Source organism: Cuculus canorus, chromosome 27 (genome assembly GCF_017976375.1).
Source record: "Cuculus canorus isolate bCucCan1 chromosome 27, bCucCan1.pri, whole genome shotgun sequence".
Classification (NCBI taxonomy): domain Eukaryota; kingdom Metazoa; phylum Chordata; class Aves; order Cuculiformes; family Cuculidae; genus Cuculus; species Cuculus canorus.
Window position 1 is genome coordinate 2757024 of NC_071427.1, and position 22743 is coordinate 2779766.

Sequence of the window (22743 nt, forward strand, 5' to 3'; positions counted from 1 at the left end):
GAGGCTTAGGGTCAGAGTTGTCCCCGTGGAGTTGTTCTAGACCCCCACTGCCACCAGGCAAGCAGCTGCATTAGAATCACAGAATCATAGAATCACTAGGCTGGCAAAGACCTCTTGGATCATCGAATCCAACCATTCCCATCTGCCACTAAACCACATCCCTCTGCATGAGCAAGGACAGGAGCTCAGGACCCATCACTGCCACGTTCCCAAGACTGGATGTGCCCCTTCTGCTAGCATGGAAATGGCTTTTGCCCTGTGCAGCCCGAGGCTCAGGTGAGACCTTTGGGTTTTCCCAATTAACACCTTCAGAGGAGCAGCGACAAAAAAGCTGGACCACAAAGGTGCAAACCTGCGCTGGTGGCTTGGACCAAACCAACCCTTCATCCAGGCTGCTCAGCATCCCGAGGTGTCCAAACCACAAGTCCTGCAGGTGCTCACCCTCTAACAGCACTGCCAAAGCCTTGTGCCTTGCTCCTCAAGCACCCAGGGAGGTCTCGGAGCTGCTCCTGCCACCCAAAGGAGCCCCAGTCCTCCCAGGACACAGCCCCTTGTTTTTCCTGGGAGAGTTTTCAGAGTTAAAGCAACACCGGTAGTGGGATTGTCAGCAGCACAAATGCACAATCAGGAGGGGAAGATGTGGGGGGAAAGCATCCAACCAGTGAATATAATACTTGGAAGGAAAAGGAGATTTTTTTAAAAAAATAAAAAATGAGGGGGTGGTAAAAAAAAAAAAATCTCAGGAAGTCATCGAGTCATTCCTGCTCTTTGCTGAAACAATGGACTCGGGATGCTGGCGGAGTTATAAATAATCCTGCTGGCTACACAACAAAATACACGGCAGGAGCAGGGTAACTATCGGCTCGATGGAAAGTGACTCATTACCTTCTTACAGCATGGCCAAAGAAGGGCAAACGCCGCCCGGCTGCGCTGACCTGGGGGCTCCACCGGCCGGTACCCCCATCCCAGCAGGGGAGGAGCCGCTCCGTAAGCCAAAGCCTGCGCTGATTCAAGACACAGGCGCCCTCAGAGGGCATCACGGTGTGATTTCGCAGCAGCAAGGATGTCTCCAACCCAAGGCAGACCGCTCAGGCTGATGCTGGGGAACTGACGGCGAGAAAGCACCCAAATTGGGGAAAATAATGGGAAGCCACTGACTCCGCAACATCCTTCTCTTTTTAGACAGGAAGTTGCCATCGCGAGATGATTTGGCTGAGCTCTTTTCCAGATCTCTCCTCCCAAATCTGAGTGAGCACAGGGAGTCATGGAATGGTTTGGGTTGGAAGGGATCTCAAAGCCCATCCAGTCCCACCTCCTGCCATGGGCAGGGACACCTCCCACTGGATCAGGGGCTCCAAGCCCCATCCAACCTGGCCTTGAACCCCTCCAGGGATGGGGCAGCCACCACCGCTCTGGGCAACCTGGGCCAGGGCCTCCCCACCCTCACAGCAAAACATTTCTTCCCAAAATCTCATATCAATCTCCCCTTTTCCAGCTCCAAACCATTCCCCCTCATCCTCTCCCTGCACTCCCTGATCCAGAGCCCCTCCCCAGCTTTCCTGGAGCGCCTTTCAGCACTGGAAGCTGCTCTAAGTTCTCTCTGGAGCCTTCTCTTCTCCAGGCTGAACAACCCCAACTCTCTCAGCCTGTCCTCGTACAGGAGGTTCTCCAGCCCTTGGATCATCTCCATGGCCTTCTCTGGGCTCACTCCAACAGATTCAAACCCAACACGCCTTGAGATGCTGGGGCAACACAGCACTGGGGGTCGTGCACGGTCCCTTTTGCCGGGCAGCTCTCACGGAGAAAGGCAGACCCATCTTTCCGGGCACCCAGAACAACCCTGTGGTTGCTCAAGGTTTGTGGCCAACCACGGCATAAAGCACAAAGTGCAGCAGCCCTTACACCAGAACCAGGGTGCATGGCCATGGAAGCACGGAGCTCTTGCGCCAAGTGCAACTGAGAAAAGGAAAGATCTTCCCAACTGGAGACTTGGATAATTTGGAAGTGACATAAATTCTCTTCTTTTTTTTTTTTTTTAAAAAAAAAAAGGGAAAAACAGAGCTTCCTGACTTGTTATTCCATTACCCAAATCTGGAAATGTAATCATATTAGTTCAGCTGCATTAACACAACAAAAAAAAAAACCCAACAAAAAAGGTCTTAAAGACTGAACTGATCTCCAAGGGGGCAAGAGAAAGGAGAACAAAAGTCAGAAGCCTGTGGCAACCAGCTTCCCCAGCGAGCAACACGGACAGCTCAGCACCCAAATCATCCTCTGAAGACAGATCCGCAGAGGATGTGAAATAATCAGGATGTGAAGTGATTTTTAAGGGTTTTTTTTTTGCCAGGTAGGTGAGGTAAAAGGGCATTAAGAGCTGTGGGAGCACACCCAGCTCAGCAACGTAATGCTAAGCTTGTTATAGAGTTTAAATGAACCTCACGTGAGGAGAAAAATCCAGCCTGCAGCCACCAGGAACACCCAGGAACACCTCTAGGAGGGTGTGGGGATGCACAAGCACGGGCACAGCCACCGTACGGCTCCTAAAAGTCCTCTAGTGACTCCTAGAAGCTCCTCTTCTAGAAGTCCAAGCAGCGATGAGATGCCACCGTTCCTGTTTTACAGCAGCTGGGAAATGCTGACCTACGCTACCGGAGAAGCAACGGCCACAGAGAAACCACAGCCAAGTCTGGGAACAGGCTTGGAGCTGCCACCACTCCAACAACCTAAAAATAAAAAGCCCAAAAGCTCTAGCCTCCAGCCAGGACACTTTTAGCCCAGTCCTACATGCCAGGAGACAAACCGAGGTGCATGTGCCAAACCGCAGCCGGAGGCAGGCTGGGAAAACGAAGTGAAGAATCATAGAATCATGGAATGATTTGGGTCGGAAGGGACCTTAAAGCCCACTCAGTTCCAACGCTTTTGCCATGAGCAGGGACACCTTCCACTCAATCAGGCTGCTCGCCAACCCGAACCCTCACCACATTCCTGCCACCAAGGCAACTCGGAGCCTGCATGGCCGGTGCATTAATGCTTTTGGAAAGAAAAGTGCCTGTTGATACCGAAGTCCTTTTGAAGTCATCAAAGGAGGTTACAAAACCTACGAGGACGGAGCAGATATGGGGAGATAATGGAGATATGGGGAGATAATGGGAGATTATGGGGAGATAACTCCTTGTCATGAGCGGAGCTGCCACCGAAAACATGTTATTTAAGAGTTATTTTACTCCAAATCTGTCTCCTCCAGGGGCTGAAGCCTCTGCATTCAGAGGCTGCTGGAATGACCACCCGGCCAGAAAACTCCACTTCAGCTTTTCGAGGAAAGGTGTGAACAGTTGGAACCACAAGAAATAAAGGAATGGTTTAGGTTGGAAGGGACCTTCCAAGATCATTCAGTTCCAACTTGAAACTTGCTTTTAAATCTTTTCTTTAAAAAGGGTAAAAAAAAAACCCACCGCATGCAACAGGGAGGAGGCAGATCCACCTTCCCACAGTCTCTCAGGCCATTCATCATTTGGATAAAATCCAGTTTCACATTGAAATTCAGCTGGACTTTCAAATGCAAATACAAGGAGAAGAGCAACATATGGTCGAGGTTAGTGCGTATTTTTCCTAATTAAATGGCATGCTGCTGTTTTGTATAACAATGTTAACGGGGCATTAAGAAGCCTTTGGAAGAGAGAGCACTGCACTTGAAAAAAAAAACAGGTCCCAGAAAGCTGAAGGGGCCCAGGAACCCCCGCTCTCCTCTCCCAGAAGCGGTCGCGCTCTCCTCTCGTAGAAGCAGTCATGCACTCAGCACCACAAGGCTGGGTTCTGTCTCTTGTCCCAGCAAAGCCACTCGTCCCCTCAGGTTGTACAGGTTGAGAATTGAAAGAGAGGTGATGAGCAACACCAGCATCCTCCAAAGCTTGTCCTGCAAGAGCTCGGCTGGGTCTTCTTCCAGGTGAAGGCCTGGGGAACACCTGGATGCCACCATGTCTGCAACCAAAGAGCATCACAACAGATGGGCTTTTGGAGGGGGAACACCCTCACTGATCCCCCATCCTCAAAGGCCAGGGATGAAGGATGAGCAGAAGATGCTTCAAAACTCTTCGAGGAGAGGAACAGCCCTGGCTTGAGTGGTGGCCAGTGAGCTCCTGGGGGCTGCCACCAAAACCTGCTTCCCATGGTTCCTCAGAGAGGGAAAGCCCATGGACATGGGGGAGCATCATGAGGGACAGAACACGGAGAGCATCACCCGCTTTCCTGAAAGGTTCTTTCAGTTTAGGACAGGCCAAAGTTTTCCAGATGGCTGTCCTTTGCCCTGCTTGGTATGAAGAATCCCACCTCCCTACACCCCCCGAGGTGCTGGAGGCTGCCCTAACTCCCAGCCTCGTCCTCTGATCCTCTGAAACGAAGCCTGTTTATTTATTGTCAGTCCCTGTCTAACCATGGCTAGAAAAAGCTTACGCCACATTAACTTCACCTCCTTCTTGCTCGTGATGCAATCTCCAGCTAAATTTAGAGGGAGACATTGCCTTAGGTCACTTTGGAGGTGGGGATCTGCTTCCCAGGGTTAACGGGAGGAGGGAGAGGATGTTTTTAATTCTTTCTCCTTTCTGTTTTGGAGCTGGGCTACCTGGAGAGGTAACTGAAAAATTCAACGTAAAATAAAAGGGGACAGATGTCCCGGAGTGCCTCCTTCTCTCCTTTAGTGCAGGAGGAAGGCGCTGAGAAGACATCCTCCCCCCAGGAACATCAATCACGGCAGTGAGAAGAGCATCACAACAGCCACTATCGAAATTCTCCAAAGCTGAATGAAGAAATCTTCACTCAGAGTTCAGCTTTTTCTTCTTCTGATCTTTCTTCATCTCTATTCCCACCCAGGCCAGGTTGGATGAGGCTTCGAGCACTCTGATCCAGTGGGAGATGTCCCTGCCCGTGGCAGAGAAGGTGGAACTGGATGGGCTTTACAGTCCCTTCCAACCCAAACCTTTCCAGGATTCTATGAAACTCAGGATCAATATAACCAGATGGCAAAACTCCTCATCTCATCCCAAACCAGGTGGAACTGGTTTCAAGACAGCAAAGATGCAACGGCCACAGACGCTGCATCCCAGGGAGTCCGGACCTTGGGGAGCTGCAGGCACGAGTCTCGTCCATCTGTTTGGCTCCAGTTGGATCCTCCGGCATAAAGACAGTGACAAACCCTTGGGTGCAACAGCACCTTCAGATGCTGCTTCCACTATGGGTGCAGATGCTGGCGTGCTCCTAACTCCCGGAATCAGCTTGCTCTTGCCGACATGGCCAGATGCACATGTTTCGGTGCCACGAGAGCTCTGTGCCTCGGCTTTTGCCTCGGGTGATCTCCTATCCCCAGCGCTCGCTGTGCTCCCAGGCCCCCGTACAATTACACATGCAGCGCTGCAATGTATTTCACACTGTATTTCATGCCTCATTTGGCAACAAAATTAATTAAACTTTAAGTCAACGCTGAAGGAGTGCAGTACCTTTCTTCCCTCCGTGGCATATATAACTCAATTTGTTTAAGCTAATGCGCTAATCAAGATTTGCAAAGGATTCAGGAACCTTTTGGCACGAGGGCCTCCAGAGCGTGCAGCGAGACACTCTCCATGTCGGATGGTCCCTGCTTGGAGGTCCAGCAGGGGTCCAAGCATCCCCCCCGATGACAGGCTGTCTGCAACCATAGAATCACTAAGGTTGGAAAAGACCTCTAAACTCATCCAGCCCAACACCACCATCTCTACTAAACTACACTCCAAACTGCCATGTCTACATGTTTTTTGAACCCCTCCAGTGATGGAGACTCCACCACTGCCCCGGGCAGCCTCTGCCAGGGCTTCACCACTCTGTCAGGAAAGATATTTTTCCTGATATTCCATCTAAACCACCCCTGGTGCAACTTGAGGCCACGTCCTCTCATCTTTTGTTAGTTGGGAGAAGAGCCCAGCACTCACCTCACTACAACCTCCTTTCAGCTAATTCCAGCCTCTGGAAAAGCCCTGCTTTTTTGAAAGCAAACTCCCACCAACGGCTCCATCACCAACAGGCAACCAAGCACATCAACAAAGGGGGTTTTGCAGTCTCCAAGCACCCAGGAGCTTGGAAGTTAGACGTCAAGCAGGTCATTGCCTATTCTCCCCTCCCAGGTCGATCAGGTCCAGGCAACTCCAAGCATCCAACATTGCTTGGGAATGTACTGGGAAAACCCCAACACCACGTCTTGACAATGCCCACGTCCCTTGTCCTCATCCCACAGGGACAGGCGGGTGAGCCGGTGCTCCTCCCTGCTACCCCTTTGCTGTGCTCCAGGGATTTCTCAGCTATTTGGAGGCGCTGGGTGAGGGCAGGATAATTCCAGCCCACACGGCTGGGAATCCCAAGGGGCAGATGTGGGCAAACTTTTTGGCATAGCTGAGACAGCTGCGTTGGCTGCGCGTCCACCACCGGCCCTTTCGTGGGATGGAGAGGGCGCTGGGCAGCCGCCAGCGCGCGGGCGGGCGAACCCCTCCGCTCCCGTGCCCTGAGCAGGTAAAACAGGCTGAGCAGAAGCGGAGAGGAGCCTCGCTGGGGAGGGAGCGCGAAGACAAAAGAGAAATAACAGCCAGCAACCAGCGACACGGGGTTTCCCTGCACTGCCAGGCAGGGAAGAGAATCATGGAATTATAGAGTCCCTAGGCTGGAAAAGATCTTTGAGATCATCGAGTCCAACCGTACCTGGCCACTACTAAACCAGATCTCTGAGCACTTTGCCTGCGTATTAACTGCATCCAGGGATGGGGACTCCACCACCTCCCTGGGCAGCCTCTGCATACACCTGAGAACCCTTCTGGTGAACAAATTTTTCCTGATGTCCAATCTAAACCTCCCCTGGAGCAACCTGAGGCCATTCCCTCTCATCCCATCACCTGCAGTTTGGGAGACAAGACCAACACCCACCTCCCTACAATCTCCTTTCAGGCAGTTGTAGACAGTGATGAGGTCTCCCCTCAGCCTCCTTTTCTCCAGGATAAACAACCCCAGAGCCCTCAGCTGCTCCCAGAACCCTTGTTCTCCATCCCCTTTCCCTTCTCTGGATGCGTTCCAGCCCCTCAATGTCTTTCTTGGAGTGAGGGGCTCAAACTGAACTGATTCAAGGTGTGGCCTCACCAACACTGAGTACAGGGGCAGAATCACTTCCCTGCTCCTGGCGGCCACGATGTTTCTCATGATGGTACAGGAACGCTTCTGCATCTTTGTGAGGCACGGCCAGGCTCATGCCGCTCCCAGGGCAGGTTTCCAGGGACGCAGGTAGCTCATCACGCCACACTGCTGCCAGCAGGCAGAGCAGCCCAGTTCAGACAATCATCTCACATCACATCTAGGATGGAGCACTTCCCACAAGGGCTTCACCCACCCAACAAGTTCAGTCGAAGGTCTCTTATGCTCTCAAAATGCTCAGGGAAACACAAATGCTCACGACTTCACTCCAGTGACCACAGTGTCAATGTTTCATTCTCCCACCTAAACTGGTCGATCACTATCATCCTCCCACTTGCAAAAAAGTCCCTCGTGAGCAACATCATTATCTGATTGGGGTCAGAGTCTGCCCTTGTGTCAGAAGAGCATCGAAAATATCACCTTTACCAGTGATTTTGGGCACCAGTGAGCTGAGATGATAGATGCATTTTATAGCATCCTTCAGCCAGGTTAACACTGCAGAATGGAGTGCCAGGTCAAGAGGAAGCCATCCAGAGTAAGAAAATCACAGAATCATGGAATGGTTTGGGTTGGAAGGGATCTCAAAGCCCATCCAGTTCCAACCCCTGCCAGGACACCTCCCACTGGATCAGGGGCTCCAACCCCCATCCAACCTGGCCTGGAACCCCTCCAGGGATGGGGCAGCCACCACTGCTCTGGGCAACCTGGGCCAGGGCCTCCCCACCCTCACAGCAAAACATTTCTCCCTAAGATCTCATCTCAGTCTCCCCTCTTTCAGCTCCAAATCGTTTTCCCTCATTCTATCCCTGCACTCCCTGAACAAGAGCCCCTCCCCAGCTTTCCTGGAGCCCTTTTCAGCACTGGAAACTTCTCTAAGGTCTCCCCGCAGCCTTCTCTTCTCCAGGCTGAACAACCCCAAGTCCCTCAGCCTGTCCTTGTATATGAGGTGCTCCAGCCACCATCCTCGGATCATCTCCGTGGCTCTCCATCTCCTCAAGACACTTTGGGTGGGGAGGTCCTGGCCCAGGTCGCCCAGAGCAGTGGTGGCTGCCCCATCCCTGGAGGTGTTGAAGGCCAGGTTGGATGGGGCTTGGAGCTCCTGATCCAGTGGGAGGTGTCCCTGCCCATGGCAGGTGGGTTGGAATTAGATGATCTTTAAGATCCCTTCCAAGCCAAACCATTCTATGATCCTATCTGCTGTTACAAACTGAAAAAACCCCAATACTAATGGTCCCCATTTGAGACTCGCTGCATATCAACCTGAACAATGGAGATGCAATAGGCAGAGCAAGTGGTCACACGCGGGCCACGCGCCGGTGTAGGGCACCCTACAGAGCATAGAGAATTTGAAATTAGCAGCAGCGAGGTCCAGCAGAAACGCTTGCCAGCCCTGCTGGGCTCTTTCCAAAGCCACGTCTCCCCTTTGGAAAGGGCACAACAAGCATACAAGGCTTCGAGCTGGGACGCTGAGCCAAAGACAAAACATTTCCAATCGCAGCCCCACACCAAAATGTGCTGCTGGGGCAGGACTGGAGCAGAGCTGCTGCATCCCAGCACCAAACCCCAACCCTGCTGCCCTCCAAAAGATCATTTGTGCTGAGATCCTGGCCCTGGTGATGGACAAGACAGCAATGGGAGCAAAGCAATGACATGAGGCACGTAATTAATACACAACCAGCTTCTCATATAAGAAGGAACACAGGTGCTTGAGCTTGTACACGTTCTTCTCAAACACAGAAGGTTCAGTCCTTGCCCAGCTTCGCGTCAGCCTTAACCTGGGCAAGGCACGTGGGTTTTACATAAGAAACACAACCCCTTGAGCAGGCACAGTTCTACTAGGATAGAATTGCTTCCTCTAGGGAAGGAAAATGCTCTGCCGGCAGGAGAGAACTGTACCACTTCAGCTCTTCTGGCGAAGTTAAAACTCTGTGTTTAAACAAGGTCTGTGTCAAATTTGCAGTTCCTAAACAAAACCTGTCACTTTGCTCAGTACAGCTTCAGCTCTCAGGCACCCCTGTCATTCCCTGTGCTCTCCCCTAGCTCAAACCCAGCCAAGAGAACTCTTCCCTGCGGTAGGAGAAGAACAAACTCCCCCTCAGGACCCCCAAAACCGTTTCCCCTGAAAACATGGACCCTGAATTTAAACACACACCCAGACAGGGCTCTATTTGCCTCTCCTCAGCTGTGGGGAAGCACGGAGCTGCTGGCAGAGCATCCCCACTGTCCTGGCAACACGGTCACCCTTCTCCTGCTCTTCCCTCGCTCACACCTCGTGTGTCGACTGGAAGCCTCTGGCAGGATGCCCTCGCTCTCAGCCTTGCCCAAAAAATCAAGGAAAACAAATAAACTTGCAGAGAGGTAACAGACAGAGGAAAGCCTTTATGTTCCAACCTCACTGCAAAGGCACAGGAGGTGCCCTTTTCCAGGTGGGGAAGCCCTGGGAGCAGGAACACGCGCCCCGGGATGCAAGGATCAGAGATGCCACTGGGATGCGACACTGGATAAGGGGAGATGGGCGTGAAGATCTGCCCCTGCCATTTGTTCCCCCATGCTTGCTATTTCCTGCCGATCTGTGTTCCCTGCCCCCAGCTTTTGGGCTATCCAAGTCTTCCAAACCCTGTTTTCTGGTTAATAGGACGGGAAAAACAGGGAGAGGAAGGAGAAGAGGAGCTTCCCGAAGGCAGAGACAGAAACAAAGGAGAAAACCATTTAACACACCTGACAAGCACGTGGGAGACAAACTCCACTGAAAGTCCTCCAGGCTTTGTTACTGGAAAGGCTGGGACTGCTGTTCGCTGGGTGTTTCCCTGCGATGCCCTCGGCATGCCGGCAGCATCCTCCTACATCCAGAAACGGGGCTCTGCCGGTGGCAGGAATGGAAACGCTCCAGGAGGGCAGAGAGCAGGGATTGTCCCCAGGCTACGGAGACCCCACGGCTTCACAAGCCTGACTTGTCCACGGCAAGGCTTCTTCACAGAACCACACAGAATGGTTTCTGTTGGAAAATACCTTTCGGATCGAGTCCAACTATTGATCCAGCCCTGCTAAGTCCACCACCAGACCATGTCCCCAAGTACAACATCTACTCATCTTTTAAACCCATCCAGGGATGGTGACTGAACCCTGGGCAGCCTCCGCCAGTGCTTGACAACCCTTTCAATAGAGAAATTCCTCCCAATATCCAGCCTAAATCTCCCCTGGCGCACCTTGAGGCCATTTCTGCTTTTTCTGCCACTGACTTCCATGGAGAAAAGATCAACCCCCACCTTGCTACAACCTCCCTTCAGGAGTGATGAGGTCTCCCCTCAGTCTCCTTTTCTCCGGACTAAACAGCCTCAGCTCCTCCTCAAAAGGTTTGTGCTCTAAACACTCCGCCGGCTCCATGCCCTTCTCTGGACGCACTCCACCATCTCAATGTCACAGAATCACAGAATCACCAGGTTGGAAAGGACCCATTGGATCATCGAGTCCAACCATTCCTAACACTCCCTTAAACCATGTCCCTCAGCACTTCATCCACCCGTTCCTTAAACACCTCCAGGGAAGGCGACTCGACCCCCTCCCTGGGCAGCTGTTCCAGTGCCCCATGACTCTTTCCGTGAAGAATTTTTTTCTGATATCCAACCTGACCCTCCCCTGGTGCAGCTTGAGGCCATTCCCCCTTGTCCTGTCCCCTGTCCCTTGGGAGAAGAGCCCAGCTCCCTCCTCTCCACAACCTCCTTTCAGGGAGTTGTAGAGAGCAATAAGGTCTCCCCTCAGCCTCCTCTTCTCCAGGCTAAACAACCCCAGCTCTCTCAGCCGCTCCTCGTCAGACGTTCTCCAGCCCCTCACCAGCTTCGTTGCTCTTCTCTGGACACACTCCAGACCCTCAATGTCCTTCTTGTGGTGAGGGGTCCAGAACTGAACACAGTACTCGAGGTGCGGTCTCACCAGTGCCGAGTCCAGAGGGAGAATCCCCTCCCTGGCCCTGCTGGTGACCCCATTTCTGATCCAAGCCAAGATGCCGTTGGCCTTCTTGGCCCCCTGGGCACACTGCTGGCTCATGTTCAGTTGGTTCTCAACCATTACCCCCAGGTCCTTCTCCTCCGTGCAGCTCTCCAGCCACTCTTCCCCCCGTCTGTAGCGCTGCACAGGGTTGTCATTCTTCCTCTGTAAGAAACGCTCAGGCCAACAGGCAGGCAAGTCAAAAAGCTCTGCTTAGACTTTTTTTGTTGTGGTGGCTTTGTGTTTAGTGACAGTTTTGCGAGCCTGCTGTACGGGCACGCACGCAACCGCAACATAAACAGGCAGCCTGAAGCGCGCGCGCTTGAATGGCAAGTGCCAGCTCCAAATATCAAGTCACATATTGCGCACCTCATGGCTGCCTTTCATCATCTATCAAAATAGCAAGCGAAGCCCATCACTCCCACTTCAGCGTAAGCAAAACATGTGGGAAATGGAGGCAGGCAGCACAAAACCGCCATCCAGCCTTACTAATAAAAGCTCCTGCTTTCCTTGCAATGGGAAATAGTCGCAAATGAGTTTCTGCAACCTGAAACGCAATCGCTGACAGCACGGCAATAGAAAAGCTGTGCTTAGCTCTTCCCAACTCGAGATGTTTTTACCCAGCCGGCTGCTCCATAAGCTGCCGGGACAGGACTTCGCACCAGACTGACCCTCCCCACCTTGGAGCTTCCTAACACAAGGCTGCCTGCACACACTAAATAATTAAATCTTCAAACAGCTCACCCATAGCTCCAATTAAAGAGACAACCTCGGCTTTGAGAGAATTTATTACTCTCAGTGCTGTTGCCACAGGTATCTAAGTTTGAACGTTGTTTAAAGCGGGCGTTCAAAGGGGATACAGACTCACCTTCCTCCGGGGAGAACACATTTACTTTGTTCAGTAGACTATAACTTCAAATTTGCTACATGCATCAGCTTGTTTCTCTTTGAAAAACTCCTGGGTTAGCCAGCTTCAAATGTATTTTATGAACTTGCCCCGATCAAAGCAACTCCCTCGACAATGAGCCTCACCTCACCATCTCCTGAGCAAAAAAAAAACACCGAACAAATTTTGGGGGTGGAAAACAAAGGAGGGGACTGTCTGTTCCAAACGTACCTTGGAGACCCCAAGCAAGGGAGCTCCCTCAGCATGAAGGAAGAAAGAAAAGGTGTTCAAGAGGAAAATGTTCAAAAGAGGAAAGGGAGATGTTCAAGAGAGGAAAGGAAGATGTCCAAGAGAGGAAAGGAAGATGATCAAGAGAGGAAAGGAAGATGTTCAAGAGAGAAAAGAAAGATGCTCAAGAGAGGAAAGGAAGATGTTCAAGAGAGGAAAGGAAGATGCTCAAGAGAGGAAAGGAAGATGTTCAAGAGAGGAAAGGAATATGTTCAAGAGAGGAAAGGAAGATGTCCAAGAGAGGAAAGGAAGACGCTCAAAAGAGGAAAGGAAGATGTTCAAGAGAGAAAAGAAAGATGTTCAAGAGAGGAAAGGAAGATGCTCAAGAGAGGAAAGGAAGATGTTCAAGAGAGGAAAGGAAGATGCTCAAGAGAGGAAAGGAAGATGATCAAGAGAGAAAAGAAAGATGTTCAAGAGAGAAAAGAAAGATGTCCAAGAGAGGAAAGGAAGACGCTCAAAAGAGGAAAGGAAGATGTTCAAGAGAGAAAAGAAAGATGTTCAAGAGAGGAAAGGAAGATGTTCAAGAGGGGAAAGAAATTGAATGGTGAATTTGCTTACTTAAAAGGGAAAAAAAGGCTATTTTTTAGCAGCTTTTCTTCACTGTGAGCAGAATTATCTGGCAGCAGGAACTTCCATTTCAATAGGACACAAACCTGGCATCACGACCATTTCCGACACGAAAGGGAGATGCTTCTCATTCTCCATATTATCCATGGATGCAAAACACTGCTCAGGAACTGTATTACCTCGCACAATCATTTGCCTCGGGTTTATTTCCCTGTTCTACACAGCCCCAACTCATTTATTGAAGCAAAGGCACAGCCGGCACGCGCTGACCCTGCCAAAAGCTCAGCAGCGCCAGCACAGCCCCGTGCCGCGGCGGCAATGCCCCGGCCGGTGCTGGGAACAGACAATGCAACTTCTTTGCCTCCTGCCACTCCTACTGTCTTAACATCAATTAAAAATGTTATTTCCATGTGAAATTTAGCACGAGCGGGTTCTGCTAGAGGCAGAGTTTAATTAAACGCACCGGGAGGGAGCTCGTCGCTGATCAAATCGGTCATTTATGAACGATGACACGGGGGAGGGGGATGAAGAACAAGGTTTGAAATGGTTTGCTACTGCAAATAATAAACAAACAGTTTGGCCACGGGATGACGAAACCATAGCCTTCCAGGACCAGGACAATAGGCATACTCTGAGTGTTGCGGCTAAAATAAAGCACCAGCAGCAAAGGACACGGCTCCTGCTGGAAAACACCAGTTGCAGCTCCAAGCCCCAGGAAGACCAACTTCCCCGCGGTGACCTATATGTACTATAAATGCCGCAGACACGGTCGGCATGACGTCAGCTCCATCCCAGTGGCAATTGCTGGGTTTCGCCTTGCCAAGAAAACGCAAAGCGGAGGTGCTGAATTGTCCATGCGGCGGGGTAGCTGAACCAGTTCCTCTCCGGTGCATTTAAGGACAGAAATCAGGGAAACAGTGGCAGAGCTTAAAATAAAAGCAGGAGACAAATATAAAAGCAAAAGGATCTCAAAGCCGGAGGGCTTGCATTAACACTTTGAATTTTCCTGGCCTGGGAGAGAGAAACAAGTCCCCTTATGCAAAGGGGCCACCGGCACGCGTGCCAGCAGCTTGGCTGGGGCGAATATTCATCTGGATTTGACAAGGATTTGCATTCGGGGCAATTTTATCACTGTGATTTTCTAAGAGCCTGTTTCAAATATCTGCGCTACCTTATTTACCAGCTGGACTTTGGAAGGAAGAACCTCATCTTGGCAAGTGGGGTGTTTTGGCCGGGATTCATCGGTCACTGCCGTGCTCCCTTCACTCCCAGCCTCCCCTGGGGAGGGAAGAGTCAAGTTCATGGCTCTTCCGGAAGGGGAAAAAATAAAAGCTGCATGCTGCCTCAGGATTTCCCCCAGGAGGAGAGAGAGAGGAAAAGTGGGAGGCCAGAAATTCACGTGTCTAGGGGTGGGCAGGAGCATGAAAACCCAATTTTTTCTGGCACATAAGACAATATCAGTTTATTAACCTGAGCTCCTGTGCTATGGTGCACAGCACTGAGCTGAGACTGAAGCGCATCGGTGTTTGCTTCTCCTTTCCAGGCAGAGGGACAGCACCAGAGGGGGAATGCGAGCTATCCTTATCAGGGGTGCGGGATACCCAGGGAACAGGAGTGCTGGAAAACTGTGAGGCATGTTATTGATGAAGCCCAGGCCTTCCTGCAAGGCAAGAAGATTTAGGGAGCTAATCTGAAGGTCCAGATTACGGCATGGCTACAAGGCCCCTCAGCAAGTCCAGGTCCCCAAATCCAAGGACCATCTGCTCTTCACCCTTTGACCACATTAAGATCGGTGACGATTCGACTTCAAATCCAATTTGGAGCCGGATGGCTGGCTGTGCCTTTGGGGATGAACCAGTATCTGATTGTACCTTGCTGTTAATTAGTGGATGATGCTAAACCAGCGTCAACAAACCATGAAAACAACCACTTGCTGCTATCCAGCGCTCAGTTTAGTCACCTTGGACCCTTCCACCATAGATAGCGAATCACTCTGTGTGCGTATCTCCTTAATGCCTTTCTGCAGTGATTCACCCCACCAGCAAAAGTCATAGAATGACAGAATCATGGAATGGTTTGGGTAGGAAGGGACCTTAAAGCCTGTCCAGTTCCACCCCCTGCCATGGGCAGGAACACCTCCCACTGAATCAGGGGCTCCAAGCCCCATCCAACCTGGCCTGGAACCCCTCCAGCGTTAAGGTGAAGAATTTCTCCCTCATGTCCAATGTAAATCAGGGTCTCCAAGCCCCATCCAACAACCCCAGCTCTCTCAGCTTGTCCTCATACAGAAGGTTCACCAGCCCTCACATCATCTCCGTGGCCTCCTCTGGACTCACTTCTACAGATCCATGTCCTCCCTGTGCTGAGGACTTCAAAGCTGAACACAGGACTCCAAGCAATCGTCAAACCTTCAGGACCAGAGAGAAACCACCAAGCCAAAATGCAGAAAACACGTCCTTAATCCCCAACGGGAGGAGGACAACTCTGCTGCTGGAGCACAAGGCTTCCCCTAAACCGAGCCCTGAGCTGCATTTCAAACCTGGGATGCCCCGGCAGGACGGAAGAGCCGCTGTGGAGCACCGCGACCCAGCCAGCAGCGATTGTGCAACAGCCTTAACGCAGTTGTATAACAACAGTACTGGTTTGATGAACTGCTCACAGCCAGACTCAAAAAGCAACAGCCCAGAGGAAGGGTGGTGTCAACATTACCTTTCACTCACCCGAAAGAAAAGAAGAGGGGAGGGGGGAATAAAAAAAAGATTTTGTGTTGTTTCGGCTGCCTCAGAGCCAAGCGGAGGGGGTCCAGCCACGGCTCCTTGCTGGCCAGCACTGTAATCCTGGCAGCCAAGGCAGCCTCCGAGCAGGAAACGGATTAATGCGCGATTGCTCCGTTACTACTCTCTCACCAGAGTGTAGCGCGTCTTCTCTGGATCATTTTAACAGCAAAAAGTCACACACAGGAACATTCGCTGGAGCAATCAGCTTCCATCTGGGTTAACCCAACCCCTCAAATTCCCTCCAGCGCCCACTCAACAGCTTCCCTCCGTGTAAAAATATTTGCTCAAAACCATCTTGATGTGCAAACAGCCCGACCTGAACACATCAGATTTCCCTGGCAGGAGCAGGGCAGAGCGCATCCCTCCTCTCCTGTGTCTCCAGGTTTCCCCAAGCGCTGCCCCACTATCCTGAAATCCCACCCCAGCCTCCGGGATTCTGCCTGGTATTAGAGTCCAGACATTCCACGCGGCCAGGAGTTTCCCTGGACAGCTTGAGTCAGCTCAGGGTAGAGAAGGTCAAGTCTTAACCATCCACAAAGTATCAGCGTGTTTCAGCAAGAAGGACAAATGAACTGAGCTTCCTGCATGCCAGGGGCTGCAGCAAGTACAGCGTAGAGCGGCTTCCCCGGGCATCAAAAGCCTGGCACGGCACCGCGCCGGCCGCCTGGCCGGGGAATTCTCTGCTTCAGCCTCAAATTAACCAGCACCGCGTTTCCCCATCAGACATCTAAAGCTACGCTGCCCTTCAGAGGCTCCTTTTGCAGCCGGATCGCCAGCCCGCTCCTCCCCGCAGACGCCCTTTGATGTTGGCACCCCTGGCCCATCCTCAGCATCCTGGCTGGCATCCTGGCGGCCCCGCAGCGCTCCTGGGGAGCGGGGCCAGCTGCTGGCTTCAGGGCCCTGTGGCAAGGCAGGACAGGCGAGGCGAGGCTCGGCAGCACCCCAAAACCACAGCAGAGTCCAGCTCAGAAGCTGGTGAAACAGCTCCAGCCACGCTTGCTGCCCGTCTCCCCAAGGCAGCTGTGCTGCTCGCAGGAATCTGGCCAGGAGGGCTTTGCAAAGGTCCCTTTGGGAATGCTGAGATCTCACCCACCGGCAAAGAGCTGCTGGAGGGGCTGAGCGGAGCAGACAACCAAACTGCACCAGAGCAACCTTTTGGGGGGCTGAACCCTAGGAATTAACCGCCACCACCGTGTCTCCTCGGGGACGTAGAGCAAGAGAGACTGCTTGGCTGCAGACCCGCGTTCGCCTAAGCGGCTTAAGAGGAAAGCGTTGACTGTCTGCTCTCAAGCTGCTTCAATCAGAGCAGTGAGAAAACCACCTTCAGCTTAGGTAGCAACTTTTGAACTGGAGATGGAGAGCAAGAGCAGTTTTGCCTACGCAGGGACATATGAAGCAACAAGAAAACGATCCAGAGAAGACCACCACCAGGAAAATCCATCACACACACACCTACAGAAACCCCTGCTTCTGGGTCTCTGGAAGGAAACACACATTTATTGCAAGAAACATTACGGTGTAAAGAAATAAAAAAACCATAAAGATGACAGTACCTGATCCTCCAAACTGAGTGCTCGCTAGGGTCGTGGGTCTGTTTTTTCCATTAGCCACTGGCAGGGGAAACATCTAGAAAAACAAGATGAGAGAGAAGGGAAGAGAAAAGAGATTTCAGTATGTTGGTTTTACCGTGCTGCTGCAAAGGGGGGGCAGCTTGGGCAGGCGGGGGGGGGGGGGGTAAAAGGGGGAGGAGGATTGCTTTATTGATGCAAAAACCTTTCCTCTCCTCGTGTCCCTTCTACACAGCTCTGCTGCGGGAGGGAGAGGGGAGCAGCGCAGCTGGGCGCTGATATACACACACATTCCTGCGTGCATAAACTTCTCCTGTGTACACAGCACGGCTGGGTCCGTAGGTGCAACTGAAAACCATCCAAGAAGCATCACTGCTGTGGTGAAAGCCAACAGTTCCTCCCCGTACTTATCCACCGCGGCGCAGACTAGAGGGTGCCCGTGGGGCCATGGAGAAAGGCTCACTCCATTCATAAAAAGCAAGCGGAAAAGTGACAGCACCACGCTGAGACCACAGTGCCCAGCACAGCTCCTTTTATCCCCCAGCACCCACAGCGGTCCACGTTTCATCCCACATCTTCCACGCTTATGTCCAGCAATTATAGAATTGTTCGGTTGGAAAAGACCTTTGAGATCGAGTCTAATCATACCTGTCCACTACTAAACCATCCCTGAGCACCTTACCTGCCCGTCTTTTAAACCCCTCCAGGGATGGGGACTCCATCACCTCCCTGGGCAGCCTCTGGCAGTGCCTGAGAATCCTTTTAGTGAAGAAATTTTCCCTAATATCTAATCTGAACCTCTCCTGGTGAAATGTGCCTGGGTAGGACACGGGCAGAGATGATTGGGCACTGGCAGAGGCACCTCCGGAAAGGTGGTGGAGTCCCCATCCCTGGAGGGATTTAAAAGCCAGGTAGACGAGGTGCTCGGGGACACGGTTCAGTGGCAGATAGGAATGGTTGGACTCGATGATCCAAGAGGTCTTTTCCAATCTGGTGATTCTATGACCAAGCCACACACCCAGGCAATGCTCAGCTTGATGAACCCTCCAGCCTCATGGAGCTGCTCCCACCCTGCTGTTTTGGGGGTTCCATCAGCACCATGACCTGGTGTCCGGCGGGAGAAGCTGCACCAAGAGCAACGGTATTTAATTCACAATGAGAAAGATTAACGTATTTGACAGGATGGGTCATTCTGGGCACTTGTTTGCTGCGCTGCTGCAGCTTCAGCATCACAAACCACCTCCTTCTGCCAAGGAGCTTTCTCAAAAACACCGCATACCCCATCAGTTAACCCGGATAAATATTTTCAATATAAGTTGGGACAGTTTCAGAAGCTGTTATTTAAAAATTTATATGCACCTGCGTGCAGCAGAAAAGAAAAACTAATTCTTCTCCACGCAAATGGAGCTCCAGCCAATAAAACAACTGGTGGGAAAACGCTTAGTGAATTAACATTTTAATATCCTTTTAGTACTCGGCTCGAGCTACTTTCACCACAAAGTCATTTGAATTTTTATTATTTTTAGCTTTGCGATGTCTGAGTAACTCGAAAAGTTTAATGCTTTGAAGATTAAACAATGTAATGGCACAAGAGCCTATAGAAAAGCAGCACTTCATGCCCTGACATAGCTGGTGTCTGGCTGCGGTCAGGAACATTCCTTTGTACAAAACCGTCTGCCCAGCTTTGTTTTCACAAATGCTGGAGAAGGGGGGGAAAGAAAAAAAACCCCAACCAACAGTTAAATGTGGTGGAGATGCAAAGAGAGTAGTTTAGAAAGCGAATGCCAGTCAAGAAGAGAACACAAATTTGGGATCACATCGCGCGCGCGTTCTGTGAGGGTAGTTAAATAAAGATTTAAGCGGTGTTTAGGTCTCAGCCCGCGTGTGGACGGACAGTCCTGCCAGCAGACACCTGCCTTCCGATGGCTTTGCCTGTGCTGCTCCACCGGGAGCCTCGCGGCCAGAGGGGCTCCCGCTGCACCCCCAAAGCAGGCTGCCCACCCCAGGGGCTCCAGAGCTGCCCCCCATTCAATCTGCTTTGTTTCCTCAGGCTAGAAAACAACAACAAGCCTTGCTGGCACACCGCGCCTAATCTCCCTCCCTCCAAAACACTTTTCCTGTTCCTTCCTGCCTTGTTTTTTAATGCAAAGATCTCCAAAATGATGAATAAATGGCATTCCATAGCTGATCCCACCTGGGCTGCGCCCGCTCCCTCCTCATAAGGTAGGGAAGGAGAGGAAGGTGATTGTGCCCCTCTATTCCTCTCTTGTGAGACCTGATCTGGAATACTGTGTACAGTTCTGGAATCCTCAAGAAAAGGAGGAGATGGAGCTGTTGGAACGGGTCCAGAGGAGGCTACAAGGATGATCCGAGGGGTGGAGCATCTTCCCTATGAGGATAGGCTGAGAGAGTCGGGGTTGGTCAGCCTGGAGAAGAGAAGGCTCCCAGGAGACCTTATAGGGACCTTCCAGTACCTGAAGGGGCTACAAAAAAGCTGGAGAGGGGCTGTTCATAAAGGCTTATAGTGACAGGACGAGGGGGAATGGGTATAAACTGGAGAGGGGCAGATTTAGGCTTGATATAATGAAGAATTTCTTCACCATGAGAGCGCCGAGGCACAGGTTGCCCAGGGAAGCTGTGGCTGCCCCATCCCTGGAGGTGTTCAAGGCCAGGTTGGATGGGGCTTGAGCAGCTTCATCTAATGGGATGTCCCTGCCCGTGGCATTGGGTTAGGACTGGACGATCTTTAAGGCCTCTTCCAACCCAAACTATTCTATGAAGTGGGTAGAACTCCCCAGTGGCAGCTCTGCAGGTACGAGAGGAGGGATGGGATGCACAAACACAATGGTACCGAGCAACAATAACGACACAGCAAGTGCTACTGGCTCTCTTTCCACCAGCTTTCCTGCTCGATACTTGCTGATGCTGAAAAACCCAAGGACTGAGCGGAGAAAACGCACAACCTTGTTCCACTGTGCAGGAGCACTTTCTGCTCCGGCAAAGGAGGGGTCCCCTCCACCGCCTCTCTCCTGCCTCCAAAGGCATTTCAAGACTGATGCAACACCTTTCTGCTCTCCCTCCCCAAGCGATTCAGGAGGCACAGATCCCTTTCCACACCGGGAAACGGACGCAAAGCGATGCCAGAGATGGGGGAACCCCAGGTTACCCCTCACCACAATAAAGGCTTCAAACACACTTTATCATTTCCCACCTCCAGAAAGGATTTTGGGTTTTTTTTTAACTCTTGCTGGCAGCTCGTTTTTCCACTGGTGTGGGCTGGGGCTGATGAGGTCTGCTGCCTCGAGGAGCGTGGTGCAAGTCATACGTGAAGTGCCGGCTGCCTTCGCTGGCGGTGTCACTCACAGGCAAAGTTCACCCACCCACTGCAAATTTCCTTTACTGCTTTTAAATACTGCTTTAAAAATAAATGGGGGGAGGGAGAAGACAAACCAGAGCGGATACATACTGGAGGGACACAGGCATCGAGGAGGGAACCTGGCATGAGCACCTGAGGAGCTGGAATTGGGTCATTATTTGGCCTTTGTTGAATTTGAATAATGTAGATTTAAACAGTTATATAAGATCCCCATCTTAAGTCGCTGCATTTGGTTTCTCAAGTCCTATCTCCAGCCCCCTGACAGCCAACAATTTCTGTGTCCTGCCCCATAGCTCAACCCCCAAAGAATATGTTTTCTCCCTCTATTTCTCCTGGGCTAAAAGATGCAGATCCAGCGCAGGGGCAGCTCCCGCACCAAGGGGGCCAGAGCTGGGGACCCCACACCTTCCACAGCCAACACCTAAGCGAGAAAGGGAATTTGCCAGACGCAAGGAACAATATCCAGCAGTGTTGCATTTATTGTGTACTTTTACCAGGGCAGCAGTGTTTTCACATTAACTACCCCTTTTCACTGCCCCCGCTCCACCTTATGAACTCCAGGCTGAGCCAACCTCAAGCCTGAACTCAAAACCTGAAATGTGTTTTGCAGCGCGGAAAGTATCCAGCTGTAAATTCAGGGAGAAGAGGGAATTCGACTCAATAAGCCTCGCCAGCAGGATATTTTATACGTGTTCATTTAAGACACCTGACTACAACCCCAAACGTCCACTGCGGGGTAAAGTCAACCTTTATGACTGCTTCACTCTAAATGAATGGGTGAGTTTTATCATGGAAGCACAGGCACTGAGCGAGGCAGGGCACGGCTTCGGCATCCTCGGCGAGGGCAGAGGGAGCTCGCTCGAGTCCTGCTGGCTGCCTTTCGCCTGCTGTTCCACGGCTGGGGCCACGAGGGCTGGCACACAACGCTGGCGGAGAAATCAGCCGGCAGGTCCGATGTGACTGCTCAAGCCTCTGCCCACCCTGCAACATCTCACCATGCTAGAAACCCACCCTGACAACCGGCATCGCCGCAGCATATGGTTAATACTCTGCTAATAATCATGGCTGTTAACAGCATTTCATTTCTGCCAGAGACCGAGGCTGGCACGCAGCCGCCTGCCTCTATCTAGCTTGGCAGGCGCGCTCTGCAGTACGGACACCCCCACTTCATCCGCATCTCACCCTGGGCTGCTCCAGCCCAGCTCTCCTCGTGCCACAGGGTGCCCCTGCCCTGCGTGCACCCCATCCCAGCTGGGATACCCACCCACACCTTCCCACAGCCACCACGGATCATCCCTGGAGGTGTTGAAGTCCAGGTTGGATGGGGCTTGGAGCCCCCTGTCCCAGTGGGAGGTGTCCCTGCCCATGGTAGAGGGGTTGGAACTGGATGGGCTTTGAGGTCTCTTCCAACTCAAAACGTGCTGTGATTCTGTGATTAATATGTCCTTCCCAAGCCATTCCACAATTGCACAAATGTCACAGCATGGCACGGCCAAGATGATGCCCGGGATAGCCACAGCAAGCCCTTGTGGCCAAGCATCTCCCGATGGCAGCTCCGACCATCCACAGCCTCTGCAGACCAAGCTGCAAAGCTTGCCAACCCCCAGCAAAAGGATAACACACCAAAACTCAAGCCTAATAAATAGGTTAAGCCGGCAACCGGAATCTATAGGCGGGATGCCTTCTCGAAAGCTCTCCTCCAGATTGGTGAGCACTGGAGCACTGCCAGGGAGCAGTGGCGAAGGAGAGATGTCAAATTACCTGCACTTTGGGGCAATTATAAAAGGCAATTTGCTCAGAGGCAGAGGGAAGCACGCTGCCGCATGCACCCAGAGTAGCGATCAGACCACGTAGCTGGGCGTTTGGCTCCAGCTCCTTTAGATCCAAATTACTGATTCCTTCGATTTTCACCCTTATTGGCAAATTACGCCGGCACAAATCTTTGTACAAGCGCTTTGCAGCTCAATAACTACCCAATGTATTTATTTGTTACAGAATAATCATGGAATGGTTTGGGTTGGAAGGGACCTCAAAGCCCATCCAATTTCAACTCCCTGCCATAGACAAGGACACTTCCCACTGGATCAGGGGCTCCAA

At 51.8% G+C, this 22743-nt stretch overlaps 1 protein-coding gene across 7 annotated transcripts in view; it reads right to left on the reverse strand.

Moving 5' to 3' along the window:
* TCF3 (transcription factor 3) overlaps positions 1–22743 on the reverse strand; it is a 100009-nt gene that overhangs the window by 65868 nt on the left and 11398 nt on the right. For all 7 annotated transcript variants that reach the window (XM_054049791.1, XM_054049790.1, XM_009570508.2 and 4 more), the window contains exon 3: positions 17256–17328. In XM_054049791.1, coding sequence (XP_053905766.1) covers positions 17256–17328 — 73 coding nt within the window. The remainder of the gene's footprint in view (positions 1–17255; positions 17329–22743) is intronic.